Source organism: Perognathus longimembris, chromosome 1 (assembly GCF_023159225.1).
Source record: "Perognathus longimembris pacificus isolate PPM17 chromosome 1, ASM2315922v1, whole genome shotgun sequence".
Lineage (NCBI taxonomy): Eukaryota > Metazoa > Chordata > Mammalia > Rodentia > Heteromyidae > Perognathus > Perognathus longimembris.
Window position 1 is genome coordinate 45,544,465 of NC_063161.1, and position 22,632 is coordinate 45,567,096.

Here is a 22,632-nt window from a genome sequence, read left to right on the forward strand (position 1 = left end):
CCTCCCCATACTTCCTGTGATGAGAAGACCAAGTTATAAAAGGAGGATGTGGCTGTTGGGGTTTGGCTTGATTCAGTGCAAAAATAAGAAAACAATGCCCCTTACAAGGACTTTAAAAAAAAAAAATCAGGGCTGGGAATATGGCCTAGTGGCAAGAGTGCTTGCCTCCTACACATGAAGCTCCTGGTTTGATTCCCCAGCACCACATATATGGAAAACGGCCAGAAGGGGCGCTGTGGCTCAGGTGGCAGAGTGCTAGCCTTGAGCGGGAAGAAGCCAGGGATGGTGCTCAGGCCCTGAGTCCAAGGCCCAGGACTGGCCAAAACAAAACAAACAAACAAAAAAATCAGTTTTCCCTGATACCTTACAGTAATAGAACATGCACTAGAGTTGGAAAGATTTTGAATCTTGGATCTGCTGCTTAGGTTTAATCAAGGCTCAGTCTCCCTTTATCTGAGGTTTCACTTCGCACAGCTGCAGACTGGAAGTATTAATTGAAAAATTCCAGAAATAAGCTAAGTTATTTGTTTGTTTGTTGCCAGTCCTGGAGCTTGATCTCTGGGCCTGAGTGCTATCCCATTGCTTTTGTGTTCAAAGCAGGCACTCTACCGCTTGAACCGTAGCTCTGCTTCTAGCTTTTTAGGTTAATTGGAGATAAAAGGCTTGTGGACTTTTCTGCCTGGATTGGCTTTGAACCATGATCCTCAGCTCTCAGCCTCCTGAGTAGCTAGGATTACAAGGCATGAGCCACAGGTGCCTGGCAAGTTTGGTGTGGTTTTTTTTTTTTTTTTTGGCCGGACTGGATTTGAAATCAAGGACTTGCACCAGGCATTAATATTACTAAGTCATTCATTTTAAGTTTCATATCATTCTGAGTAGCACGATAAAACTGCACATCATTCTGCTCTGTCGTGTCCCATAAATAAATCATTTCTTTGTCCAGTATATCCATTCTGTATGAGCTACCTGTCCATTAGTAATTTCCTTGGTTATCAGATTGATTGTTGTGACATTGCTAATGTTCAAGTTCCAGCACCCTTCTTTTGCTTAAAACTGGCCCCAAGGTGCAAGAATAGAGATGCAATTCATACATGCCAAAGGAAAGTGCTTTGGCTAAGTAAAAAAGTAAAAATTCTTGACTTAAGGAAAAAGAAAAAATGCACTGTAAGATCCACAGTAAAAACAATTCTACCATGAAATTGTGAAAATGGTTAAAAGAAATTAGTTTTGTTGTTATACTTCAAATGGCAATTATGGCCATAATGTATGATAAGTGCTTAGTTAAGATTGAAAAGTCCTTAGAACAATCCAGTTTCAGGTACCCGCTGGATATTTTGGAATACCTGGAAGAGGGAGGAAACTACTGTATTTGTAAAATAGGATAATCTCTGCCTTACAAAATTGTAAGGATTATAATAGATTGAGACAATGTAGGTAAAGTTTAGCACAATGCCTGGCTCATAGTAACTGTTCAATTAATAGTAATATCTACTCCTAACCTCTCTTCATTCCACAACAGTTTATGCTTCCCAATCTTTTCAGAGGATTAGGAATTATAAACCAAAATTTTGCTTTCCTCTGCTAGGTTTACTCTTTCTCCTCAGTTTGATAGGAAACAAAGACAGGCATAGGAGTAATCCCAGCAAGGAAAAGCCTGAGAAACAGTGACCCGGGGAGTAATCCTTCATATCTCCAGGGAGTCCTCCTGAGGAAGCTGAGGAACTGGGTTGGGAAAGCACACAAAACAGGAAAGTGTCTCCTTTCCTAGGATTGGGAAAGAGAAGAAAGTGCATAGCTGGCTACATACCACAAGATTTGGTGTCAAAATGTTGAAAAGCCTCCAAAGGTTGATTGGAATTGTCTAGGACTGGAGAAATGGGGCTGAGACCTGGGTGGCAGAGGGAGTCGGGAGAAGAGGGGTACCCTCTAGAAGCATTAGCTGCCATCAAGTGTCCCTGAGTGTCTCTAGGAACAGGAGTTATGTTCTCTGGGCATTAGCCTTAGGGAAAAGCCTGCTATGCCAGTAATCGGGGTTATCAAAAGCAGAGTCAGTGGCTTCTAAGCTACGTAGAGTTTTGAGGCGGGCATAACGGACATGGGGGGCATTGTGTTCAGGCCCCTGGAAAGCTCTCATCTCTTCATACCCTTGTTCAGCCTCTTGGCAGGCTCCCATGGCCGCATAATCCCCACTGGGACCACCTCCACCACGTCTGTGGTTCATATATTCATAGTCTTCATCTGGAGTTGTGCCAGCAGTGGGCAGGATGGGCACGGGATGGAGTGGGCAGCTCTGTGTGCTGCCCAGAGAGGCACTGAGGTCTGATCCTACATCCATGTACTCATAACCCAGTTCCTCAAGGGAGCCAGGCCTTGGGGGACGAGGTGGACTGCGCCTTCTCCTCCGGTTCATGTATTCATACTCCTCATCTTCATCTTCTTCTTCAGTACCCAGGACAGAACTGAGACCCACTGAAGAGAGTGTCCCTTCCCGGGAGGAAGTACCTAGGGGTGAGAAGAGAAGATGGGTATGTGGAGAACTTCCTGGGAGTAAGCAAAACCGGGTGGAAGGAAGTTAGGGCACTGTTGGCTCATGCCTATAAGTCTAGCTACTCTGGAGGCTGAGATCTGAGGATCACTGTTCAAAGCCAGACCAGGCAGGAAAGTCTGTGAGATACTTATCTCCAATTAACTACTAAACAGAGCAGAAGTAGAGCTGTGGCTCCAGTGATAGAGTGCCAGCCTTGAGCGCAAAAACTCAGGGACATGGGCTGGAAATGTGGTTTAGTGGTAGAGTGCTTGCCTAGCATGCATGAAGCCCTGGGTTCGATTCCTCAGTACCACATAAACAGAAAAGGCTGAAGTGGTGTTATGGCTCAAATGGTAGAGTGCTAGCCTTGAGCAAAGGAAGCTTAGGGAAAGTGCCCAGGCCCTGAGTTCAAGCCCCAGGAGCTAGGAGGCTTAGAGAAAGGAATAGAAGATTCCAGAAAAGCCCAATAAGAGGAGTCAGGCACCTTTGAGGTGTCTATCTGGCATGACATAACCGTTGACATCCTCTTCCTCTAAGCCTGGCGGGGAGAGTGGAGTGACTGGTGTGAGCAGGCTGTGACGCTGGGAATGGTAGGCACTATCTCCCCGTGGCCGTGGGCTCCGACTCCGGCTTCGGCTTCTACACATGGATGCTTTCTCCTGGAGCTCAGCCTCAGAGCCTGTCACATGGCCCTCTGATGACTCTGATGCCAGGCGTCCCCGTGGCACTGGGTGCAGAGAGACTGGACGAGGGTATCGTTCATTACCCCCACAAGCTGAAGATTCCTAAGGAGGAAAATAAAACAATGAAGAGATATTTATACAGAATGAAAAAAATTGGGTAGGTTATTCAATGTCTTTTTTTTTTTGGGTGGGGGGCGGAATATGTTCTGGTCCTGGGCGCTGTCCTTGAGTTTTTGTGCTCAAGGCTAGTGCTCTGTCACTGGGGTCACAGCTGCACTTCTGGCTTTTTAGTAGTTTATTAGAGATAAGAGTCTCAAAGACTTTCCTGCATGGGCTGGCTTTGAACCACAATCCTCAGATCTCAGCCTCCTGAGTAGCTAACAACACGCACATCTAAATGTCTTCTTTCATGTAGGATGCTAATTAAACCAAAAAATTTCTGGTGCCTTCTTCCCCACCTCTATCAGCACAAACAAACCCACAGGACAATCTTCCTCATAGCCTCTTAGCAGTAGACCTTACCGGGGAAGCCTCTCCAAGATTATTTTGGTTCATAGGCATATATCCAGATGATGGACTTAAAAGGCTCTGACTCTAGAATGAGAAAAGTAAAGGTAAAAATGGAGGTCATTTTGCCATGGAGGTCTTTGAATAGTTAATCTTGGTATCAACAGCTCATAAGGGAGCAGAGTGTTTGGCAATCCTAAGTTCTCTCACCCCACGTGGCCGATTGAGGGTCCCAGATGGTAGGCTGAGGGCAGAGCCCAGTGTGGTCATCAGGCTGTCCTCCTCTGCCTCCAAATCAAGATCTAGGTCCAGTTCTGGCTCCAGCTCTACTTCTTCCAGTTCTTTGTTTGTCAGAGCAGGGGGCTCTGCCCCAGGGGAAATTCCAGGCCCACTTTCTCTCTGCAAGGAAATGCAATGTTAAGGTGAATCCTGATTCTAGCTAAGTTCTCCTCTCTCTAAATGTAGTTTGATATCCCCTAGTCCCTACTGACCTTTATGACCAGATACCGTGGTGGGTCTCGGGCCATCCTGGTGAACTCATTGGCTAGTTCTTTAAAAGTTGGGCGAATATTCTCATCAATCATCCAACCTGGGGGTGAGATATAGGAAGTGGAGGCAGAGATCAGAATAGAGCCATGAGAGATAGGAAGAGAAGTCATTTAGAAAATGGCTGGGATCAGCAGGTAACTCACACTTGACCATGACCATGTAGACATCAATGGTACAGATCTGGGGCTGTGGTAACCGTTCCCCCTTCTCTAGCAGGTCTGGTACTTCAGCTAATCGAAGCCCTGCATAGGGCTCTGCTCCAAAGGTCATCAACTCCCAAACTGTCACACCTGGTACAGAACACATGGACTAGTTAGTATAACCATAGTCAATATGGGCATGAAATAAAGACAAGGTAGGGGGCTGGGGATATGGCCTAGTGGCAAGAGCGCTTGCCTCGTATACATGAAGCCCTGGGTTCGATTCCCCAGCATCACATATATAGAAAACGGCCAGAAGTGGCACTGTGGCTCAAGTGGCAGAGTGCTAGCCTTGAGCAAAAGGAAGCCAGGGACAGTACTCAGGCCCTGAGTTCAAGGCCCAGGACTGGCCACCAAAAAAAAAAAAAAAAAGACAAGGCAGAACTGGATTCAAGGATCTGAAGGGCTTATGCTTTCTTTCTTTTTCCTTCCTTTCCTCCCTCCTTCCCTCCCTCCCTTCCTTCCTTCCTTCTGCCCTCCCTCTCTCCCTCCTTCCCTCTCTCCTTCCTCCCTCCCCCCTTTCCCCTCCTCCCTCTCTCTCTTGCTACTAGGCCATATTCCCGGCCCCCCCTCTCTCTGTTTCTGTCTCTCTCTCTCTTTGTATGCCACTCCTGACTGAGGCATGAATTCAGGACCTGGGTGCTGTCCCTGAGGTGTTTTATTTTGTTTTGTTTTTCCCCCCTCAAAGCTAGAGCTCTACCACTTGAGCCACAGCCCCACTTCTAGCTTTTGGATGATTGATTGGTGATAAGAGTCTCATGGACTTTCTGCTTAGGCTGTCTTCAAACTGAGATCCTCAGATCGCCACTTCCTAATTAACTAGACTACAGATGGGAGCCACTGGCTCCCAGTTGGGGCTTAGTTTCTAAGGGGAGGTGTCTCAAAAGGGAGTTGTGGGATTTGGACGTATGAAGGGTACCCAAGCATACTGACCGTAGCTCCAGACATCACTCTGGTGTGTATATTTCCCAAAGTGGATACTCTCAAGGGCCATCCACTTAATTGGAGTCTGAGGATTAAAGATAAAAGTGCCACCAACTGATTTCCACAAATTTAATGTTCCCCAAACCCAATATCTCCATCATTCTTTGTTGCTCTCTGTACTTAAATGTCTCTCATATCTAGCTCCCTATCCTTGCATTTACCATAAATTAATCATCTACTTAACTCAGGCACAGATTACTGACTGCTCTCAGCCCACTCTTACCACCTACCCCCACCCCGCGCCACCTTACCTTGGCCTCGCTGTGTAGTAGCTGCTTGTCATCAGGAGGTAGCAGGTCAGCCACACCAAAATCTGCCACCTGAACCTGACTGGGGGACTTGAGCAGCACATTCCGGGCTGCCAGGTTCCTGTGCACCATGCCATGTTCTTCAAGGTAGTACATACCCTAGACAATGAAATGAATCTCAGTGTTGGGCGAAGCAATCACTGAGTTCCAGAGTCCACCCCACCCCAGACCCTAAGGATATGTCTCAGCTCTCAAACTTCAACCTTCGTACCCCACCCCTGACTGTTCCCAGCCAGGCAGTTCTGTTCTTAGAACTCCTCTAGCTTCCTCTTACCTTGGCAATTTGTACTCCCCAGTTGAGCAGCAGCTGTGGTCCCAGTGCCCCCCTCTGTTGTCTCACGTAATCCAGCAGGGAACCCAGAGGCAAATACTGAGTGACGAGCTGCAGAGATGACCCTGGGCAGAGGCCCAGCAGCCTCACGATGTGAGTGTGGTCTAGACTGCCGATGGCCAGCATATGCTATGAAACACAAGATGGGTTGTCCAAGAAATGGACAGGTTCACATCCACTCCACACACCTGGAGCCCAAGGCTCCAGGAGTGAAAGGGTGGGAAGCACAGTGGCATGGAAATACAGCATGTGACAACATAGGACCATGCTTCTTCTATACAACTGCTGATACCATTATTCTCTCTCCTAGTAGCACACAGAATTCCCCTTCCCTTACTTACATCTGTTACAGCTTGAAAACTCTGCCGTCCACTCTTGTCCTCAATGACTTTAATGCAGACTGGAATCTTGATGGATTCACCTTCGGGGATCCATACCCCCTGGGAAATTTAGGTTGAGAGTCAAGCAAGGTCATTCTTCCTATGTCAGTCCTTTGGCAAAATCCTTCTCTCTTTTGCCTTACATCCTTTCCCCACCTCCCCAGACTTCAGGAGGGTCACTCACCTTATGCACCGTTCCAAAGACACCTGAGCCAAGCACTTTAAGTTTCCTCAGCTCTGTCTCTTTGAAGATTCTGGCCAAGACTTTGTTAGCCTTCTCGCTGGGATCCAGAGGTTCTATGCTCTGAGGAAAGGGGAGGGAGGCACTCAGGAAACCTACAGGTGAATGCCAAGGGTAGCAGAACCCAAATGATGGGAGGCATATTGAGGAATAGTAGGCCCTGTGTGCAAGCTGAGGAAGCTTTCTGTGATCACATATCAGCAATCAAGATTGTGCCCTGTGATCAGAAGTCAAAGGGAAAACTCTTTGATGGAGTAGGAGATGGGGAATATATATTCCAGCTGAGTGCTGCTGGCTCATTCCTGTAATCCTAGCTACTCAGGCTGAGCTCTAAGGATCACAAGCCCAGTCAAGGAAAGTCCAGGAGATTCTTATCTCCAATAAATTATTCTGAAAAATTTTGGAAGTTGTAGGTACCAGAACATGCCAGGATCACACCTATAATCCTTGTTACTCTGGAGGCTGAGATCTGATGGTTCTAATTCAAAGCCAGCCCAGGCAGGAAAGTCCATAAGACTCTTACCTCCATTTAACTATAAAAAAGCTGGAAGTTGAACTGCACTAGCAGCTGGGTATAGTTGAACACTCACCTTGGCCAAAAAAGGTCAAGGAAGAAAGGAGTAATGCTTATCCCATCACTTCTCTCTGAGTTCAGACAGCATAGGGTGCCTCTCAAAAGTAAGGTAAATACTCACCTCACCCCGCTCCAAGTACCGCCTCATAGCCCTTTTATTTTGAATTTGGCGCCCACGCCAATAGAGAAAAGTGCCACCCAGGATCAGGGAAATAATTGCCAGTCCTGCTACCAAAGCCATTGCCAGATGGGTTTTGCTATGGGAGACAGAGAAGCCCAGCATTATCCTGGTGTTGCATTTCCTTCACAAGTATCACCTATACCTCGCTGAAAGTAAGGGGCATATATGGGACAAGAAGTCACCATTTACATATGTTCTCTAGCACTAAAGGAATTAACCTAAATCTGGAGCCTTCTCTACCTTAGATGAGTGAAAGTTTGTTGTCAGAAAGGAGGTCCACCCACTAAATACAGAGATCAGAATAGGCACTCTTCCCCACCCATGGGTAGCCACCATCTTGCTCTAGATTTCTCCCAAATATCTGCAGCATCCAGAATCTTCAAGCTCATCATACCTGATCAGCGCCAGTGTTTGGCCTAAACAATCTTGTAGCTCTGGTCCTGTACACCTAGAGAAGAAAGTCATCCCCCTTAGATGGGTCCTTGAACAACAGAGGCTCAAGTTCAACAGCCTCAACAGACAAAAAAAAAGCTTGTTTCAGAACAAAATATTATGGTGTCCCATTTTAGAGCACAGAGCTTATTCTAAGACACAGCCTCCATTTCCATATTAAAAGCCTTCTTCAATTCCCTCTTTTTTTTTTCCTGCCAGTACTGGGACTGGGACTTGAACTTGGGGTGTGGGTACTATCCCTTAGCTTTTCACTCAAGTGCTCCACAACTTAAACCACAGCTCCGCTCTGGTTTTTTGTTTTTGTTTTTGTTTTGGCTGGTCCTGGGGCTTGAATTCAGTGCCTGGGTACTGTCCCTGAGCTTCTTTGTGTTCAAGCTAGCACTCTGCCACTTGAGCCACAACACTACTCCCAGCTTTTCCTGAGACGTTTATTAGAGATAAGAGTCTCATGGATTTTCATGCCCAAGCTGGCTTCAAACTGCAATCCTCAAATCTTAGCCTCCTGAGTAGCTAAGATTATAAGCATGAGCCACTGGCACCTGGCTGACTTTCTTTTTTTAATAGTTAATTGGAGATAAGAGTCTCATGGACTTTCCTGCTCAGTCTGGCTTTGAACCAGAATCCTCAAATCTCAGCTTCCTGAGTAGCTAAGATTATAGGCATGAGCCAACTGACATCCAGCAAGCAAGAGTGATTCTGAAGTCACAGTCTCTTTCTTGTTGCCGACCCTCTCCCTCACCCTAGTTCTGGGCAACTCAACCCTTTCCCAGACCTCCTCTTCTCATCTCATCACTTACCCCTGGGTGCAGTTCTCATGACATGGCCGGCATTCATTCTGAGCATCCGGGTACTTGTAGATGGGGCCCTTGGCACCTAGGACTCCATAGGGGCATCTGTTCACACAGTGAGGCCCATCGCGAAAATGAGCACACTGAGCACAAGCATCAGAGCCCTAAGTAAAAGAAAGTCAGGAAGAATGGAATCCTAATCAATGTCATTCCTTTCAGTGATGACCAACCCAGCCATTCAGGATCCTCTATACATAAACTCCAGCATCATCTGGCCTCCCTGGGCTGGGCTGGAGACTTGGCTGTATCATTCCCTGAATGCCCCAAGTATTGCCCTCTCTGTCTCCATTAGAGGTCTTGGGGAGTGTTGTTATACCGAGCCATTGCATGTAGTAGTGCCCTCCATGGGTTGGCATTCTGGGTGGCAGGAGAAGCATTCGCCCTCTTGGGCAAACTCACGAGGCTCCCTGAAGTGGAAGAGATAGGAAGGGTGTCATTTCCAAGTCCTAACCTTTACACCAGATCCTGTAATGAGGACCCCCTACTCCATTCCTCCACCAAGGCAGATTCTGAAAGTTGCCAATAGAATGTCTGTGGCCACCTGAACAGCTCCATCCCAGGACTCTACTCTCGTGTGTGTGTGTGTGTGTGTGTGTGTGTGTATGTAGAGGTCCTGAGGCTTGAACTCAGGGCTTGGCCACATATTACCCGAGCTGTTTTGCCCAAGGCTACCACTCTACCAGTGAGTTACAGCTCCATTTCTGACTTGTTTTGTTTTGGTAATTCATTGGAGATAAGAGTTTCACAGACTTTTGTGCCTGGGCTGGCTTTGAACCATGATTCTCAGATCTCAGCCTCCTGAGTGGCTATCATTACAGGTATGAGCCACTGGCACCAGACCCCACTGAAAGTCTCCCTTCACAGTACCCATTCAGAAAGTTGCAGTGGGTCACACAGACACCCTCTCGGCTGTAGTTCCGACAGGATAAGCACTGAGCAGGACCTGGGCCCCAGCATCCTCCAGAAGAGCAGAGAGGATCACACACTTTGCCCTCTGCCACTGGAGGAAAAAAAAAGGCTGGATCAGAAGAGGAATCCAAGGACTCCAGCAAGTCCCCTTATGACCACTTTCAGTCTCACCTCTCCCTCATTCCCTTCTCCCTGGTCCCATCCCCTATTCCTACTCCCACATGCAGAGCAGAATAGTCCTTACACCCCGCACCCCCAGCAGGCCCTTCTCTCACCGCACTCTCTGCGGGGTCGATTATGTTTGATATCTAGTCTCTCTTCTGAAGGCCCTCGAAGCAGCCTGGTCCAGTTCAGAGAGTGGTGGTAGCAGAGCTGCCGGTTTGCACTTATGTAGATACGCCCAGCACTAATTTCCTTCAGGGATCGGAGACCCAGAGATGTGACATTCAAGTTCTTCATGATCAACAAGGAGAAGCCCCGGCTGAGAAGAAAGGGAACCTGGTGAGAGGGGCAGACTACAAAAGGAAAACTAAGCATGCAGGGGCTTCATTGCTCTGAGCTTATCAGAACCACTGAGAAAGGAACCCCCCCACTAACAGAATCCCTATCCTTTTGCCTTCTCCCCAGAAACCTGGCAGAGTTAGAGTCTGCTTTGTGACACAGTGCCTTATACTTCATGAAAAGATGCCTATTTTACTGTGTGGAGATACCACCACCACCATGATCCCTACTCACTTGTAGAGGCTTCTGCCTCCAATGGTTGTCAGGTTGGAGAAAACACTGAAGTTGTGCATATGAGGAGGCCAAGACTGGATGTTCAGATAACCTGAGGAGTTGGAAAGGCATACGAGCATGAAACTTTCTCCCTTTCATCTTTGTCAGGTTCTTCGGGCTCCCCCCTTGTTTTGTTTTGTTTTCTCAAGCAGTTCATGCCATGAATGCATTTATTCCTCCCAGAAATGAGAGCCTCTTACCTGTGATCTCCCGTACTGTCCTGAAGACATTGAGTTTCTCAGGATCCAGAGCAGGAATTTTGTGCCATGGATCTCTGGAGAGAATAGTACAACTTGGTCAATAAGCTAGAGAAGTAGGTCTGGAGGCATAGTTCAAGGGTAGAGCCCTTGCCTAGAATGTCCAAGGCCCTGGGTTCAATCCCTAGTATAGCCACCCAAAGAAGAAGAAAAGAGGAGGAAGAAGAAAGAAAAGAAGTAGAGGCATAATCCAGTAGCATTGTGCCTCAAAAGTTAGCTTATTGATATCGTGTGTGGGGGTGTGCATGTGCGTACATAGACACACACACACCCACACACCCAGGGCCATATACATGCTAGGCAAATGCTCTAGCACTGACCTACATCCCCAGCCTTACTGAATTTGGTTTCTAAATCCCATTCTCTGCCCAAAGAAAATAGAGCTCCTTAGAGAAATAGCCTGTGTAGGGAAAATACAGGTAAGTCTGGAGCATCTTCTGCCAAAAAGGAAGTACTCAAAGAAGGGAAGGGAACACACTGAAAGAACATGGAAACCAGTGTGAAGGACTTTCAGTGGCCAAATTAGGGACACCTAAACACTAAAATGAATGATTGCAAAAGGACCATATACCACTGAATAAAGGTAAGTATTCACACAGATAACTAGAGAAGGTGGAGTTGTGGCTTAAAGTGGTAGAGTACTAGCCTTGAGCAAATAAGCTCATGGATAGCACCCAGGCCCCACAACTGACTTAATTAATTAGTTAAAACTAGAGTATAGCTCAGTGGCAGAGTACTGCCTCAGCATGCATAAAGCCCTGGATTTGATCATTAGCATAGATAAGAAGGGGACACTCTTCCTAACACTAGAATGGCAACAAGTAAATGCAGAAGGAAAAAATAGAAGCATATACCATTTGGCACTATCATAATAGATTCAAGGCTAGGAATGTGGCTTAGCGGTAGAATGCTTGCGAGCATGCATGAAGCCCTAGGTTTGATTCCTCAGTACCACATAAACAGGAAAAGGGGGCTGGGAATATGGCCTACTGGTAAAGTTCTTGCCTCATATACATGAAGCCCTGAGTTAAATTCCTCAGCACCACATATATAGAAAAAGCCGGAAATGGCGCTGTGGCTTAAGCGGTAGAGTGCTAACCTTGAGCACAGGAAGCTCAGGGACAATGCCTAGGCCCTGAGTTCAAGCCCCATGACTGGAAAAAAGTAAATAATAATAACTAATTCAAGCAAACATTCCAAGGTACTTGTTGATTGCAAAAGGAAAAAACTAATTTTTCAGTAGAAAAACTTGGAAGATACCCATTTAACAATCTGAGACCCTATGGTCAGTGATGGGGGATTAATCACACCATATGCATCCTTGTTACAATGCACTAAGACTATCACATCTGAAATCCCAGAGTTCAGGAGGCAGGATAATTTGAGGATAGCCTGGGCTACATTGTGAGATCTTATCTTGTTTTTGTTTTTAAATTATTCTTGTAGCTCAATGGTATGGTAGGCCAGTGTGAGGTACCCCCATACCACTACCATCACCATCAAACAAGGTTCTTGTTCTTAAGAAATATGTACAAAAAAACAGCAGGGGTAAGAGAGACACTCTATCTGGAGGTTTACCTACCCTCCAGTGGTTCAGAAACATAATAGGTCCTTTTTGTTTTCCTGGCCTATACTGGGGCTTTAACTCAGAGCCTGGGCACTGTTCCTTAGCTTTTTCACTCAAGGCTAGCATTCTCCTCTTCTGGCTTTTTGGTGCTTAATTGGACATAAGAGACTCACAGACTTTCCTACCTGGGCTGGCTTCTAACCACAATCTTAAGATCTCAACATCTTGAGTAGCTAGGATTACAGGTGTGAGCCACCAGTGTCTGGTACAATAGTCCTTTGCAACCCCTAAGATTTTTAGTCAGTTTCCCTATAGAGATGATTGAGGCCAATGTGAGTGGATAAAGCGGGGCACTGTAGAGGAGAGGGAAGGTAGATCTCTAACCCATTGAGGCCGGTGATAAGGAAGTCCAGGTTGCCCAGGATCTTGGTGCAGTTCACAAACCCATCAATGTTGCTTGAGTCCACTGTCTGATAGCGACTCCCATAGCCAGTTCCCTCACAGGCTGTAAACACAGAAGAGTCAGTGGGCGTGGCTTGAGCAGCCGGGCAGGAAAGAATGCCTGTTGATAATGTCTTACCATTTCCTGCTCACCTTTAGGGCACAATCCTCCACAAGGCTCACAGATCTTGAGCCCATTTTTCTCTACTTCCATCTTGTCAGGAGGACATGCCCTGACACAGGATGTCTGATCTACGACAAAGTTATCTATGGGAGAAGACAAGTGCAATTAGAGATGATGAAATCTGTCAACTACCACTGGACATTCCTCTGTGTTTTTGTTTCCCTTCCCTCTTGCACTGAAATTCCCTATTTGTCAGCCAGTTTGATCCCCACCCCCTTACTTCTTTGTGCCAGTACTGAGGCTTGAACTCAGGGCCTCAGGATCTCACTTGGCTTTTTCCTCCTCAAGGCTGGTGCTCCACTTGAGCCACTTCCAGCTTTTTGCTGATTAAATGAAGGTGAGTCCATGGACCTAGACTTGTCTAGACTTTGAACTGGGATCTTCTGATCTTAGCCTCCTGAGTAACTAGCATGAGCCCAGCTTGATCCCTTTTGCCTCCCAAAATGTTATTTTCAAAATCTTGGTTCCTTCCCCCTCCAACACTTACGGGGACAGCTGGCTACACAGACTCCTCCATACTGATACTTGGTGTGGGGATTGGGTTCCAGCTGGAAAGTCAGCTTGTTGTACACGAGCGGCTGTGGGCACCGGGGCACACAGGCTCCGCTGTCATTGAAGTGTCGGCAGGCCTGGGAACATAGAGACTCCTAAAATTCATGTTCCACCTCTACCCTGACCTCCTCCCCAAAGCCCACCCTCCCACTTGAGAGCCTAGGTAGACGGTAGTGGTACGTACAAAGCAGTCTGTGTCCTGGGGGCCAGAACAGCCCCCTGCACATTCATCATGGCAGCACTGGTTGGGGTTGGGCCCGAAGCAGTGGCCATTACATTGAGGGGCACAGATGGTCTTCGTCACTATGGAAAGGGACAGAGCAGGACCCTTTAGGGCTCTTGTGATGGAACTCAGAGAGAATTCCCATCCCCTACTCTGGAAGCTTAGCTAGGTAGGGCTATGAAAGTCTACGAATTTGAAGGCTTTAAAAGGAAATTGAAACCTACATGTCTGGCAGTTGTCTGGTCCAGGACCCCAGCATCGCCCTTTGCAGGTCTCATGACAGGAGGGACCTGGTTGGGAAAGAAGGCAACACAAAGAGTCATCAGGACTGAGAAAAGCCTGCTTCAACCAATAGGGTATGACATCAGCACACAGGCACCTCAGTCCTAGGAAGGAAGAGCCAAGGCCTTGTCCCTCTCCACCCTGGAGAGCCAGGGCTAGACCAAGTAAACCTGTCAACAGGGGGTGGAGCCACACCCCCACACCACCCACTGGGCAGCCTAAGGGGAAGGGCTGGGGCAAATGCCAACCTCAGCCTCAGTCCTAATCCAGAAACTTGGTTTCTCCTGGGCAAAGAAAACTCTAGGCAGAAAATGTGCCCATGAATGGCCAGAGCACAGTCCAGACTGTGGTCAGAAGAGATATGGAGGTACCCCAGAGATTTATTTTGTCCCCTCCCTCCCTTCTTCCTTTCTTCCTTCCCTTCTTCTTTCTTTCATCCTGTCTTTTTTGGTCAGTGATAAGACTTGAATTCAGGGCCTGGGCACTGTCCCTGAACTTTTTCGCTCAAGGCTAGCACTCTACCACTTTGAGCCACAGTTCCTTTCTCAGATTTCTTGTGGTTAATGGGAGAGAAGGGTATCCCGGACTTCCCTGTATGAGCTGGCTTTGTACTGGGATCCTCAGATCTCAGCCTCCTAAGGAGCTAGGATTATAAGGGTGAGCCCCTGGTGCTAATGCATTTCTTCTGTGGTTTGAACTCCAGGAGACTCCTCCTGGCAGGCCTTTAGATGGAGGGCCTTGAGGTGACTGTTGAGTGGAGAGGTGGATATAACAGGGTTAGGGGAAGAGTGGCTCTGGCTCGGTAGAACAGGGGGAGCAGTCCGGATGATGGCTACTCACAGGTTCTGCCATTGTCCTTCACCACTATCTCAGCATCTGGGTCTCTCACGATATCCCTCCAGTCGATTGTATCCATGTGACACAACTTATCATTCTTCTCAATATAAACACCCCCTGACAGAATCTCTGAGGTAGGGAGGAAAAGTGACAGGTTCAGGGCTACAACACAACCTCTCTCTCCCATCTCCCCACCAGTCCAAAAGGCCCCAGGAGACCCAGGAACAGGGGAAGAGGGGCAAGGAGGGCAGGTGTATTAGATCCATACTGCAGGAAAGGCTGGCTTTCTTAGGAGGAGGAGTCAGACTAAAGCAACCTCCTGGGATACCTGTCCAGATCCGGTTTAGCCAGTGGGGGATGGGAGGAGAAGAAGGCTAGGACATCCTGACTCAAGGCTCTCCCCACAAACCTGAGTGTTTTCCAACTGCCAGGACAGAGAGAATAAATAGAAGGTGCTCAAATGGTATTTAACCCCTATATTCCTCCAGCTGGCGCCAACTTGGGGAGGGAGTAAAGGTAGGATTACAGGAAAGACGGAACTTTAAGATATACTGTGGTGTGTGTGTGTATGTGTGTGTATGTGTGTGTGTGTGCACCTGCGCGTGCTGGTTCTGGGTTGGAATTCAGGACCTAGGCACTATCCTTGAGCTTTTTTTTTGCTCAAGGCTTACACTTTACTACTTAAGCCACAGCACCACTTCTGGCTTTTTGGGCGGTGAAATAAGAGTTCCATGGGCTTTCCTGCTTAGGCTTACTTTGAACTACAATCCTCAGAGTTCAGCCTCCTGAGTAGCTAGGATTACAGGTATGAGCCATTAGCACCTGGCTAAATTGTACTTTAGAGGTAACAGATCCACCTTCAAGCCCAGCCACATCATGATGTAAGGACCATCCCTCTGGGAGCAGATAATCGCTACTAGGGCCCTCTTGTGTAAGAAGTGGTAGAGTTCAATGGCTAAGGAAGGGCACTTAAAATGAGCAGCCTCGGGTCATCACTAGGGAAGTGCCCATCAGCAGGGTGCTCAAGGCAAAGTTGGAAGGAATTTGCAGGAACTGACCGGTAAGCTGAGTAAAGCGGAGCTGGCGCAGAGCATGGCTGGAGTTGGTGTTGTAGTTCAACATGACGAAGATGGCAAACTTCCCTTCGTACACCTGGGTCCCCCGCACCACTCGAAGGTTGGGCAATGGTAGTATTGAGAATTCATTCATGGCCACCAGGACATAGCCTGTCACTTCTCGGATCCACTGTGATGGAGCACACATGTCAATGAAAGGGACAACAGAGTAAAGTCTCAGTCCTTTCTCCTTAAGGCACAAAGGAATTCTTTCTCTTTCTTTTTGGCCAGTCCTGGGGCCTGAACTCAGGGCCTGGGAACTGTCCCTGAGCTTCTTTTGCTCAAGGCTAGCACTGTTTGACTTGAGACACAGTACCACTTCCAGCTTTTTCTCTTCAGGTAGTACTGAGGAATCGAACCCAGGGCTTCATGCATGTTAGGCAAACACTCTACCACTAAGCTACATTCCCAGCCACAAAGGAATTCTTAACCACCATCCCCTCCTTTTTTTTCTTCCTTTTCCTTTGCAGTGCTGGGGATCAAACCCAGGGCCTAGCAAATGTCAGGCAATTACTCTACCACTGAGCCATAGCCCCGTTCCCTCCACTCCTCTACCCAGGAATATTAATTCATTGCCCAGGTTGGCTTCCAACTCCTGGATTCAAGCAATCATCATCGTACCTCAGCTTCTCAAATGGCTGGGCTTACAGTTGTATACCACTATGCCAGCCTCTGTGAATTCTTTCTAATTCCTATTTTGGAGTAGGCGATACTGTGACACTTCTGTGAGTGAAGACTAGCACCAGAAATAACTGAGGAATCTATATGTGCCACTCTTCTCAGAGTTCCTCATGCTTCAAGGGTCCTGTTAGTCCCTTCCTGATTTCCTCAACTGACTCCCTGCATTAGTCTCTGCTTTCATTGCATCACTACAGAACACTGCCTGCCCTTGTCCCTTTCTCAAAATCAGCCCCTCTATGTCCCTGGCTACAGGTCTGTAGCCACAAGTCTGTCCCAGAGTCCAGTGACTTACAGAGTCCCAGTCTCCCTAAGTTGGAAGTTTAGGACTGCTGAGTCTTAGGAATTCTGGACCCAGCAGAGGGTTGTTTTGAGGAAAGGCCTTTGATGCGATAATCAGTGGGGACCAGGCTGAGGAAAGGGGCTGGGCTCGCTGACCTGCAGGAAGGAGAGGTCAGCATTATGTGCTGTGAGCACAATCTCGAGGTTGCCCATCACCACTTCACATCTCTCGTAGCGTGAGTGCAGCGTCTGGTACTGGTTCTCGGCATCGCCGGTCACACTGAGCCCGTTCAGAGTCCCAGGACACACTGTTCAACATGGGACAAAGAGTAAGTTGCAGACAGCTGGACACAAGCTTTCAGCCACCTCCATCTCCCATCCCCAAAGCACCCCCTTGGTTGCCCTCTTCTAAAACTAGTCAAAGGATCAGAAGCAGCCTCCCACCCTGCCTGCTGGGCAAAGGCAAGCCCATCATGTCTGGGAGTTCCTTCTCCTCCCACAATTCCTCCATCAGGGGAAAGGGAAGGTGAAGAGATGTCCCTTTTCCACCAGGGCTCCTCAGAGTCTCCAGCCCTCCTCTGGATAGTGCAGGGTTAATCTAGAAAGAAGATATTGAGGAATTGTTCCCTTCCCAAAACAGAAATTAAGCAAGGACTAAACTTTGATTACCCTCTCTTTGATTACCCTCTCCCCACCCCCAACTAGGGTACTTACTTTTCTGCCCCCCCCCCCACCAGCCTCTTTCTAAGCCCTGAAATAAACATCTCTTTGGGGCTAGCACACAGCCCCTATTGTGTCTAGAAGAGGGTGGGATGGGGGCAGAGGGTGGGGGCAGTGCCTGGGGCCACAGTTCAGTCCACAATGAAGCGATTCTATCTTCCAAGAGGGGGCTGCCCCACCCTGTCCCAGACACCCCAGTCCTCACCAGCAGCACCCCCCACCACCCTGCAGCCCTGGCTCAGACAAGTGACCTCACTGGAGCAGGGAGCCCTGTAGAGGGGGTCAATGAGAGCTTTGTGTTTAAAGTTGGAAGATAAGGAGCTGGCCACCTCCCCATTTCTAAACTCTGGCTTCCCTTATTTTATTTTGTTCCCCTGTTCCACTATATCCCAGCTCCCTGGGCATTGCTGTGAAACCCAGAAGGTTTTTGATTGTTTTTTGGTTTGGTTTGGTTTTTGTTTTTAAGCAAATAGAGAAACCTGGAAGAGCAAGAAGCCACAACACCCTCCACCCCTTAGCCTTCTTTCCAATTTCATTGTCAGAAATGCATTAAAATTCTGGAGGCCAGGCACCTGTGGCTCACACCTGTACGCCAACTCAGGAGGCTGAGCACCTGAGGATCACAGTTCAAAGCCAGCCCTTGTAGAAAAGTCTGTGAAACTCTTACCTCCAATTAACCACCAAAAACAAAACAAAACAAAAACAGAAGTGGAGCTATGGCTCAAGGGATAGAGTGCTAGCCTTGAGCAAAGGAGCTCAGGGACAGTGCCCAAGCCCTAAGTTCAAGCTCCAGGACTAGCACCTCCCCCACTAGCAACAACAACAAAAAGACTTCTGAACTAGGCATTGGTGGCTCATATCTGTAATCCTAGCTAATCAGGAGGCTGAGATCTGGAATTAGGTTTCAAAGTCAGCCTGGGCAGTAAAGTCCCAGAGACTCTTATCTCCAATTAACCACCAAAAAGCTAAAAAGTAGAGCAATGGCTCAGGTAGTAGAGCACCAGCCTTGGAGGAAAAAGCTCAAGGACCCAGGCCCTGAATTCAAACTCCAGTATGGACACACACACATTCACACACACACACACACACACACACACACTTCCAACATGGCAACCCTCGACAGCTTTCCATTGTAAATATGGGCTTTCACTTTCCTTTGTAAATATGGAGGACAATGAACTAGAAGTCTGGGCCTCAGAAGCCCCATCTCTGTCCCTGTCTTTTTCCTTTGGCTGTGTGGGGAGGCGGGGAGGGTATAGAAACTACCTGTTCTAACCACCCTTCCCTGAGGCAGGCGGCTCCTGGGCAGGCAGCAGGAAGAGTGGGAGGCCCCCACCTCTTCAGTTAGATGCCCCCAGGTCTACCTATTTGATTTTAGGAGTTCCCCTTCCTATCTCTCCTAGGAGGGAAGGGGGTGGGGGACTAGTTCCAGTGGGGAGGAGTAAACTGGAAGGGAACTCCTAGAGGAGCCTGGGAACTCCAGGGTCCTAGGGCTGAAAATGAATGAGACTAGAAAGGTTAGTCATTCTGGAACAGCCCCAACCCCCAGCCCCTTCCTGGCAGGACACCCCCTCTTCTAAGTAAAGGCGCCAACCCTTCTCCTCAGAAAAGGGAGGAGCCAGGATTTCTGCACAGGAAAGTGGTATGTGTGTGCATGCACACTACAGTGACACACAAGAAATCTAGGCTGGATTCTTTTTCTTTTTGCCAGTCCTGGGGCTTGCACTCAGGGACCTGAGCTCTGTCCTTGAGCCTCTCTGCATTCAAGGCTAGCACTCTACCACTTGAGCCACAGTACCACTTCTGGCTTTTTCTATATATGTAGTACTGAGGAATCGAACTCAGGGCTTCATGCATGCTAGGCAAGCACTCTACCACTAGGCCACATTCCTAGCCTAGACTGGATTCTTATCAGGAAGTATGGCAGGTGGCCCCAACCAGCCCACCTGCCTACAAGCCTGGGGCAGACTTTGTGTCTGCACTAGGAAGGCAACAGCCTTCCAGGTCCCAATTACCTGAGGGTAAAGTCCAGATTTCACAAACAAGGGCAAAGGTCTCACTGGGAGTATAAACAACACCTATGGGAGGGGGGGAACTAGGCAAAGTTAGGGAGCAGAGAAGGGGAAAGGAAATTCTAACCACCCCCTGCTGTTCCCCAGGAACCAGGAGCTTAGGGAGAGGTGGTCTCAAACTTCCTTAAGTAGAAAGCACTGGGGTTGAGACAGAGCAAAACAGCAACCCCTCCAGAGGCCTCCCCTCCAACACCCCCCACCCCCCAAACAGGACAAAGGGTCTATAGAAGGCCTGAGACAGGGCCGGATGCCCAGAGGCTGTAAGATCCAGATAAAGGGTAGAGACCCAAACCATGCCTCTCCCCCCCCCCCAACTTCTCAGGAGGGTGGTGGGAATCCTGGACTCCTGGGTCACTAAAGATAGGGACATGACAGTGAGACTGCCATTCCACTAGCCCCTCCCACTCGAGTCCCCACCAACCATCCTCTCCACCAGCTGGGAGTGTCCACATCTCAAGATCCCAGGGGCTAAATTTAGGTCTAGCAACTGTAAGGGAAGCACAGGTGGTTTCTCCCACTCCCACCCTGGGGAAGAGCCTCCCCCGCCCCTCTGTGCCAACCCCCAAGCAGAGATGGGGAAGAGATCAACAGGACTCTTAATTCCACCAACTCTGGTCTCCTCAAGGGTCCCTGATCTCAGAGACACCCCAAAGGGGTGGGCACCGATGGCACAGAGAGAGAGAGAGAGAGACTAGAAAAGAGCCATCTGGGGGCACTGTATGTAGTTAGACAAATAGAACCCAGGAAGGGCAGAAGTGGGACCTAGGAACTTTACAGTACAGGAGGTTCAGAGAGGAAGGAAAAGAGGAAGGAATAAAGTAGGACTGTGCTTTTTCCCTCCTAGCTTGTGGCCCAGGGGCCACGCATATACTAGAAGCTCAATACTTGTGACTTGAATTAACCTGGGTCTTGACCAAGGGAAAGTTGATTAAGTTGAGGACGAGCCAACTTGATTTGAAGAGCAAGAGGTTTGCCTGCCCTGGTGTCACCTGGACTTAGCTCTGGGTTCATCTCAGCCCTTCCCAGGGCAGTCCCACTCACGGAAGAGGAGGTGCCATTCCTGTTTTTCCAACACCTGAAAACAACAAACCCCTCCAGCCCTCCCACAGCTCCGCCCTGGCGGCAAAACAACGAAACTGGGGGGGGGGGGTGACGAAACCTGGGATTTTGAGGGGGGGGGGTGCTCAAGAGGAACTAAGCTCAGGCGGAGACGTCTCATCTCCCACCAGCTCCTCATGGTTCACAGAAAGGAGGTTCCTGCCCCGGCTCCAAGGGTCCCGATCCGGACAGACCAATTAATTAGGGGGTCTGCCACGAGCTGGGGAAGAGGGTGGGTGTCCAGGAATGCAGCCCCTGCCCAGATCACGCCGACGGAGCCAGCCTGATCCCCTTCCAGGTGCTCCCAGCAGAGCAGGGGTCCGTCAGTCCCGCGCGCCCGAGCACCCCTCGCCAAGCCCACGGGGACTGCGCGCCTCGGGGCCGGGCTCCCCAGCTTCCAGCCGGCTGGCGGGTGCTCCCCGCTCCGCTTACCTGCCTGCGAGTTGCCCACTTCGGAGCCCCGGGCCAGGCTGAGAAGGAAGCCCAGCACCTGCAGAGCCCCGTTCGCCTTCATAACTCCCAAGTGAAGGTGAAAGGGAGCCCAGCCGAATCCGGCCCGGGGACCCCAGGACTAGGGCATGGGGGAGCGACAGCCACCTGAGCCGCCCACGAACTGGCGGCGGCGGCGGCGGCAGAGGCAGAGGCAGAGGTTGCAAACTGCAACCGGAGCCGGAGTCAAGAAGTGGAGCCGATGGCAGGGGAGGGTGTACGTCTGGACAGAGGGAGGGAGGGAGGGAGGGAGGGCGGGCAGGCCGGAGGAAGGGGTGAGTGAGTCACGGCCGCGCCCCCTCCGGTGCGTGCTGGAGTAGGGCTTCGCGGCAGCCCCAATCATCCGCCCAGAGCCCGTCCCGCACCCCGGCGTCCCGCAGCCTGGCCCGGAGGGTCCGGGGGGGGGGGGGCGTCTCACTCAGACATGCCCCCAGGAGGTGTGCGCACAGGAGATCGGGGTTCCAGACCCACCCCTCCCACCTTCATCCGGAAAGATAGTAAAGGGGAGCGCTCGGAAGCCTGGCCCCTCGCAGGCTGGCCTCGCCCATTAACCAAATCACCCAACTCCCCTAGCCGGTTGGATCACTTGAGGGATTTTCTCTTGAGTGAGTTATTTCTCTCGCCGTGTGTGTGTGTGTGTGTGTGTGTGTGTGTGTGTGTGTGTGTGTGTTGAGTGGGAGGTTGTTTTCTTGTTCTGTTCTGTTTTGTTTTCTTGTCTTGCGCCCAGGCCCGCCTCAGTTTCCCCAGGACTCAAAGCCCCATAACTCATCCACCCAACCCAGGAACCTGAGCCCCTGAGGCCGCGTGAAATCGCACTGTCTCCGGCCCGCTTCCTTCCCCAGACCCCGGCGCCGGCCGGGGCCTCTCCCGGGGATTTGGGGGTGGAGGGGAGGGTGGGGGGCGGGGGCGGCTTCCAGCCTGGGAACAGACCCCGGAGCCCGCCTTTCCCACTTCCACCCCGGGAGGGGCTCCCGCACCTGTCGCCGTCCCCTCTGCTGCCCCCGACGGCCGCCTGGGAGAACAGCTGCCGCCCCTTCCGCGCTCCGGCGGGGTGACCGCGCCGTCCGGACGCCCGCGGTGCCCGCGTGGGTCCGCACCCCAGGACCGGCGCGTGGAGGCAGGGAAACGTGGAGGGGAGGGCCGAGACGGCGCCCCCCGAGGCGTGGACCCCTGGCGCCTCGGCGCTCCCGTCCCCTGAAAAACCAATGTGGTGCCCCGCTGGTCACAACCCAGACTCTGCCAGCTCGGGGACCCACCCGACTGGCGTCCCCTGGTGTCCAGCCCGCGGCAACGGCGCCCCACATGCGAGGCCGGGCAGAGCCCTTCCATTCACATTCCAGATCTCACGCAAAGCCCAAGCATTTTCCCCAGAGATTCAGAGAACAG

General features: G+C 49.9%; 1 protein-coding gene across 1 annotated transcript; it reads right to left on the minus strand.

The window, feature by feature from the left end:
- Window positions 1–684: 684 nt before the first annotated feature.
- Erbb3 (erb-b2 receptor tyrosine kinase 3) lies at window positions 685–21,476 on the minus strand. Its single transcript, XM_048362118.1, has 28 exons — window positions 21,190–21,476; window positions 17,024–17,175; window positions 15,851–16,037; window positions 14,796–14,921; window positions 13,898–13,963; window positions 13,635–13,753; window positions 13,386–13,527; window positions 12,868–12,981; window positions 12,658–12,778; window positions 10,650–10,723; window positions 10,411–10,501; window positions 9,951–10,156; window positions 9,634–9,766; window positions 9,083–9,173; window positions 8,716–8,870; window positions 7,860–7,913; window positions 7,406–7,541; window positions 6,654–6,773; window positions 6,431–6,529; window positions 6,033–6,218; window positions 5,702–5,857; window positions 5,400–5,475; window positions 4,410–4,556; window positions 4,209–4,306; window positions 3,928–4,116; window positions 3,733–3,804; window positions 3,012–3,312; window positions 685–2,502 (listed from the first exon to the last, which is right to left on the minus strand). The coding sequence occupies exons 1-28, from the start codon at window positions 21,269–21,271 to the stop codon at window positions 1,979–1,981; spliced, it is 4,017 nt and encodes a 1,338-aa protein (XP_048218075.1). The 5' UTR covers window positions 21,272–21,476; the 3' UTR covers window positions 685–1,978.
- Window positions 21,477–22,632: the final 1,156 nt, after the last annotated feature.

Excerpts from the sequence above, each read along its gene's own strand:
- Erbb3 (XM_048362118.1), bottom strand. The coding sequence starts at position 21,271 with ATGAAGGCGAACGGGGCTCTGCAGGTGCTGGGCTTCCTTCTCAGCCTG. Across the intron at positions 13,964-14,795 it reads GAAGGACAATGGCAGAACCT|GTCCCTCCTGTCATGAGACC; the intron begins GTGAGTAGCCAT and ends TTTCCCAACCAG. Across the intron at positions 5,858-6,032 it reads GGGGAGTACAAATTGCCAAG|GGTATGTACTACCTTGAAGA; the intron begins GTAAGAGGAAGC and ends TTCATTGTCTAG.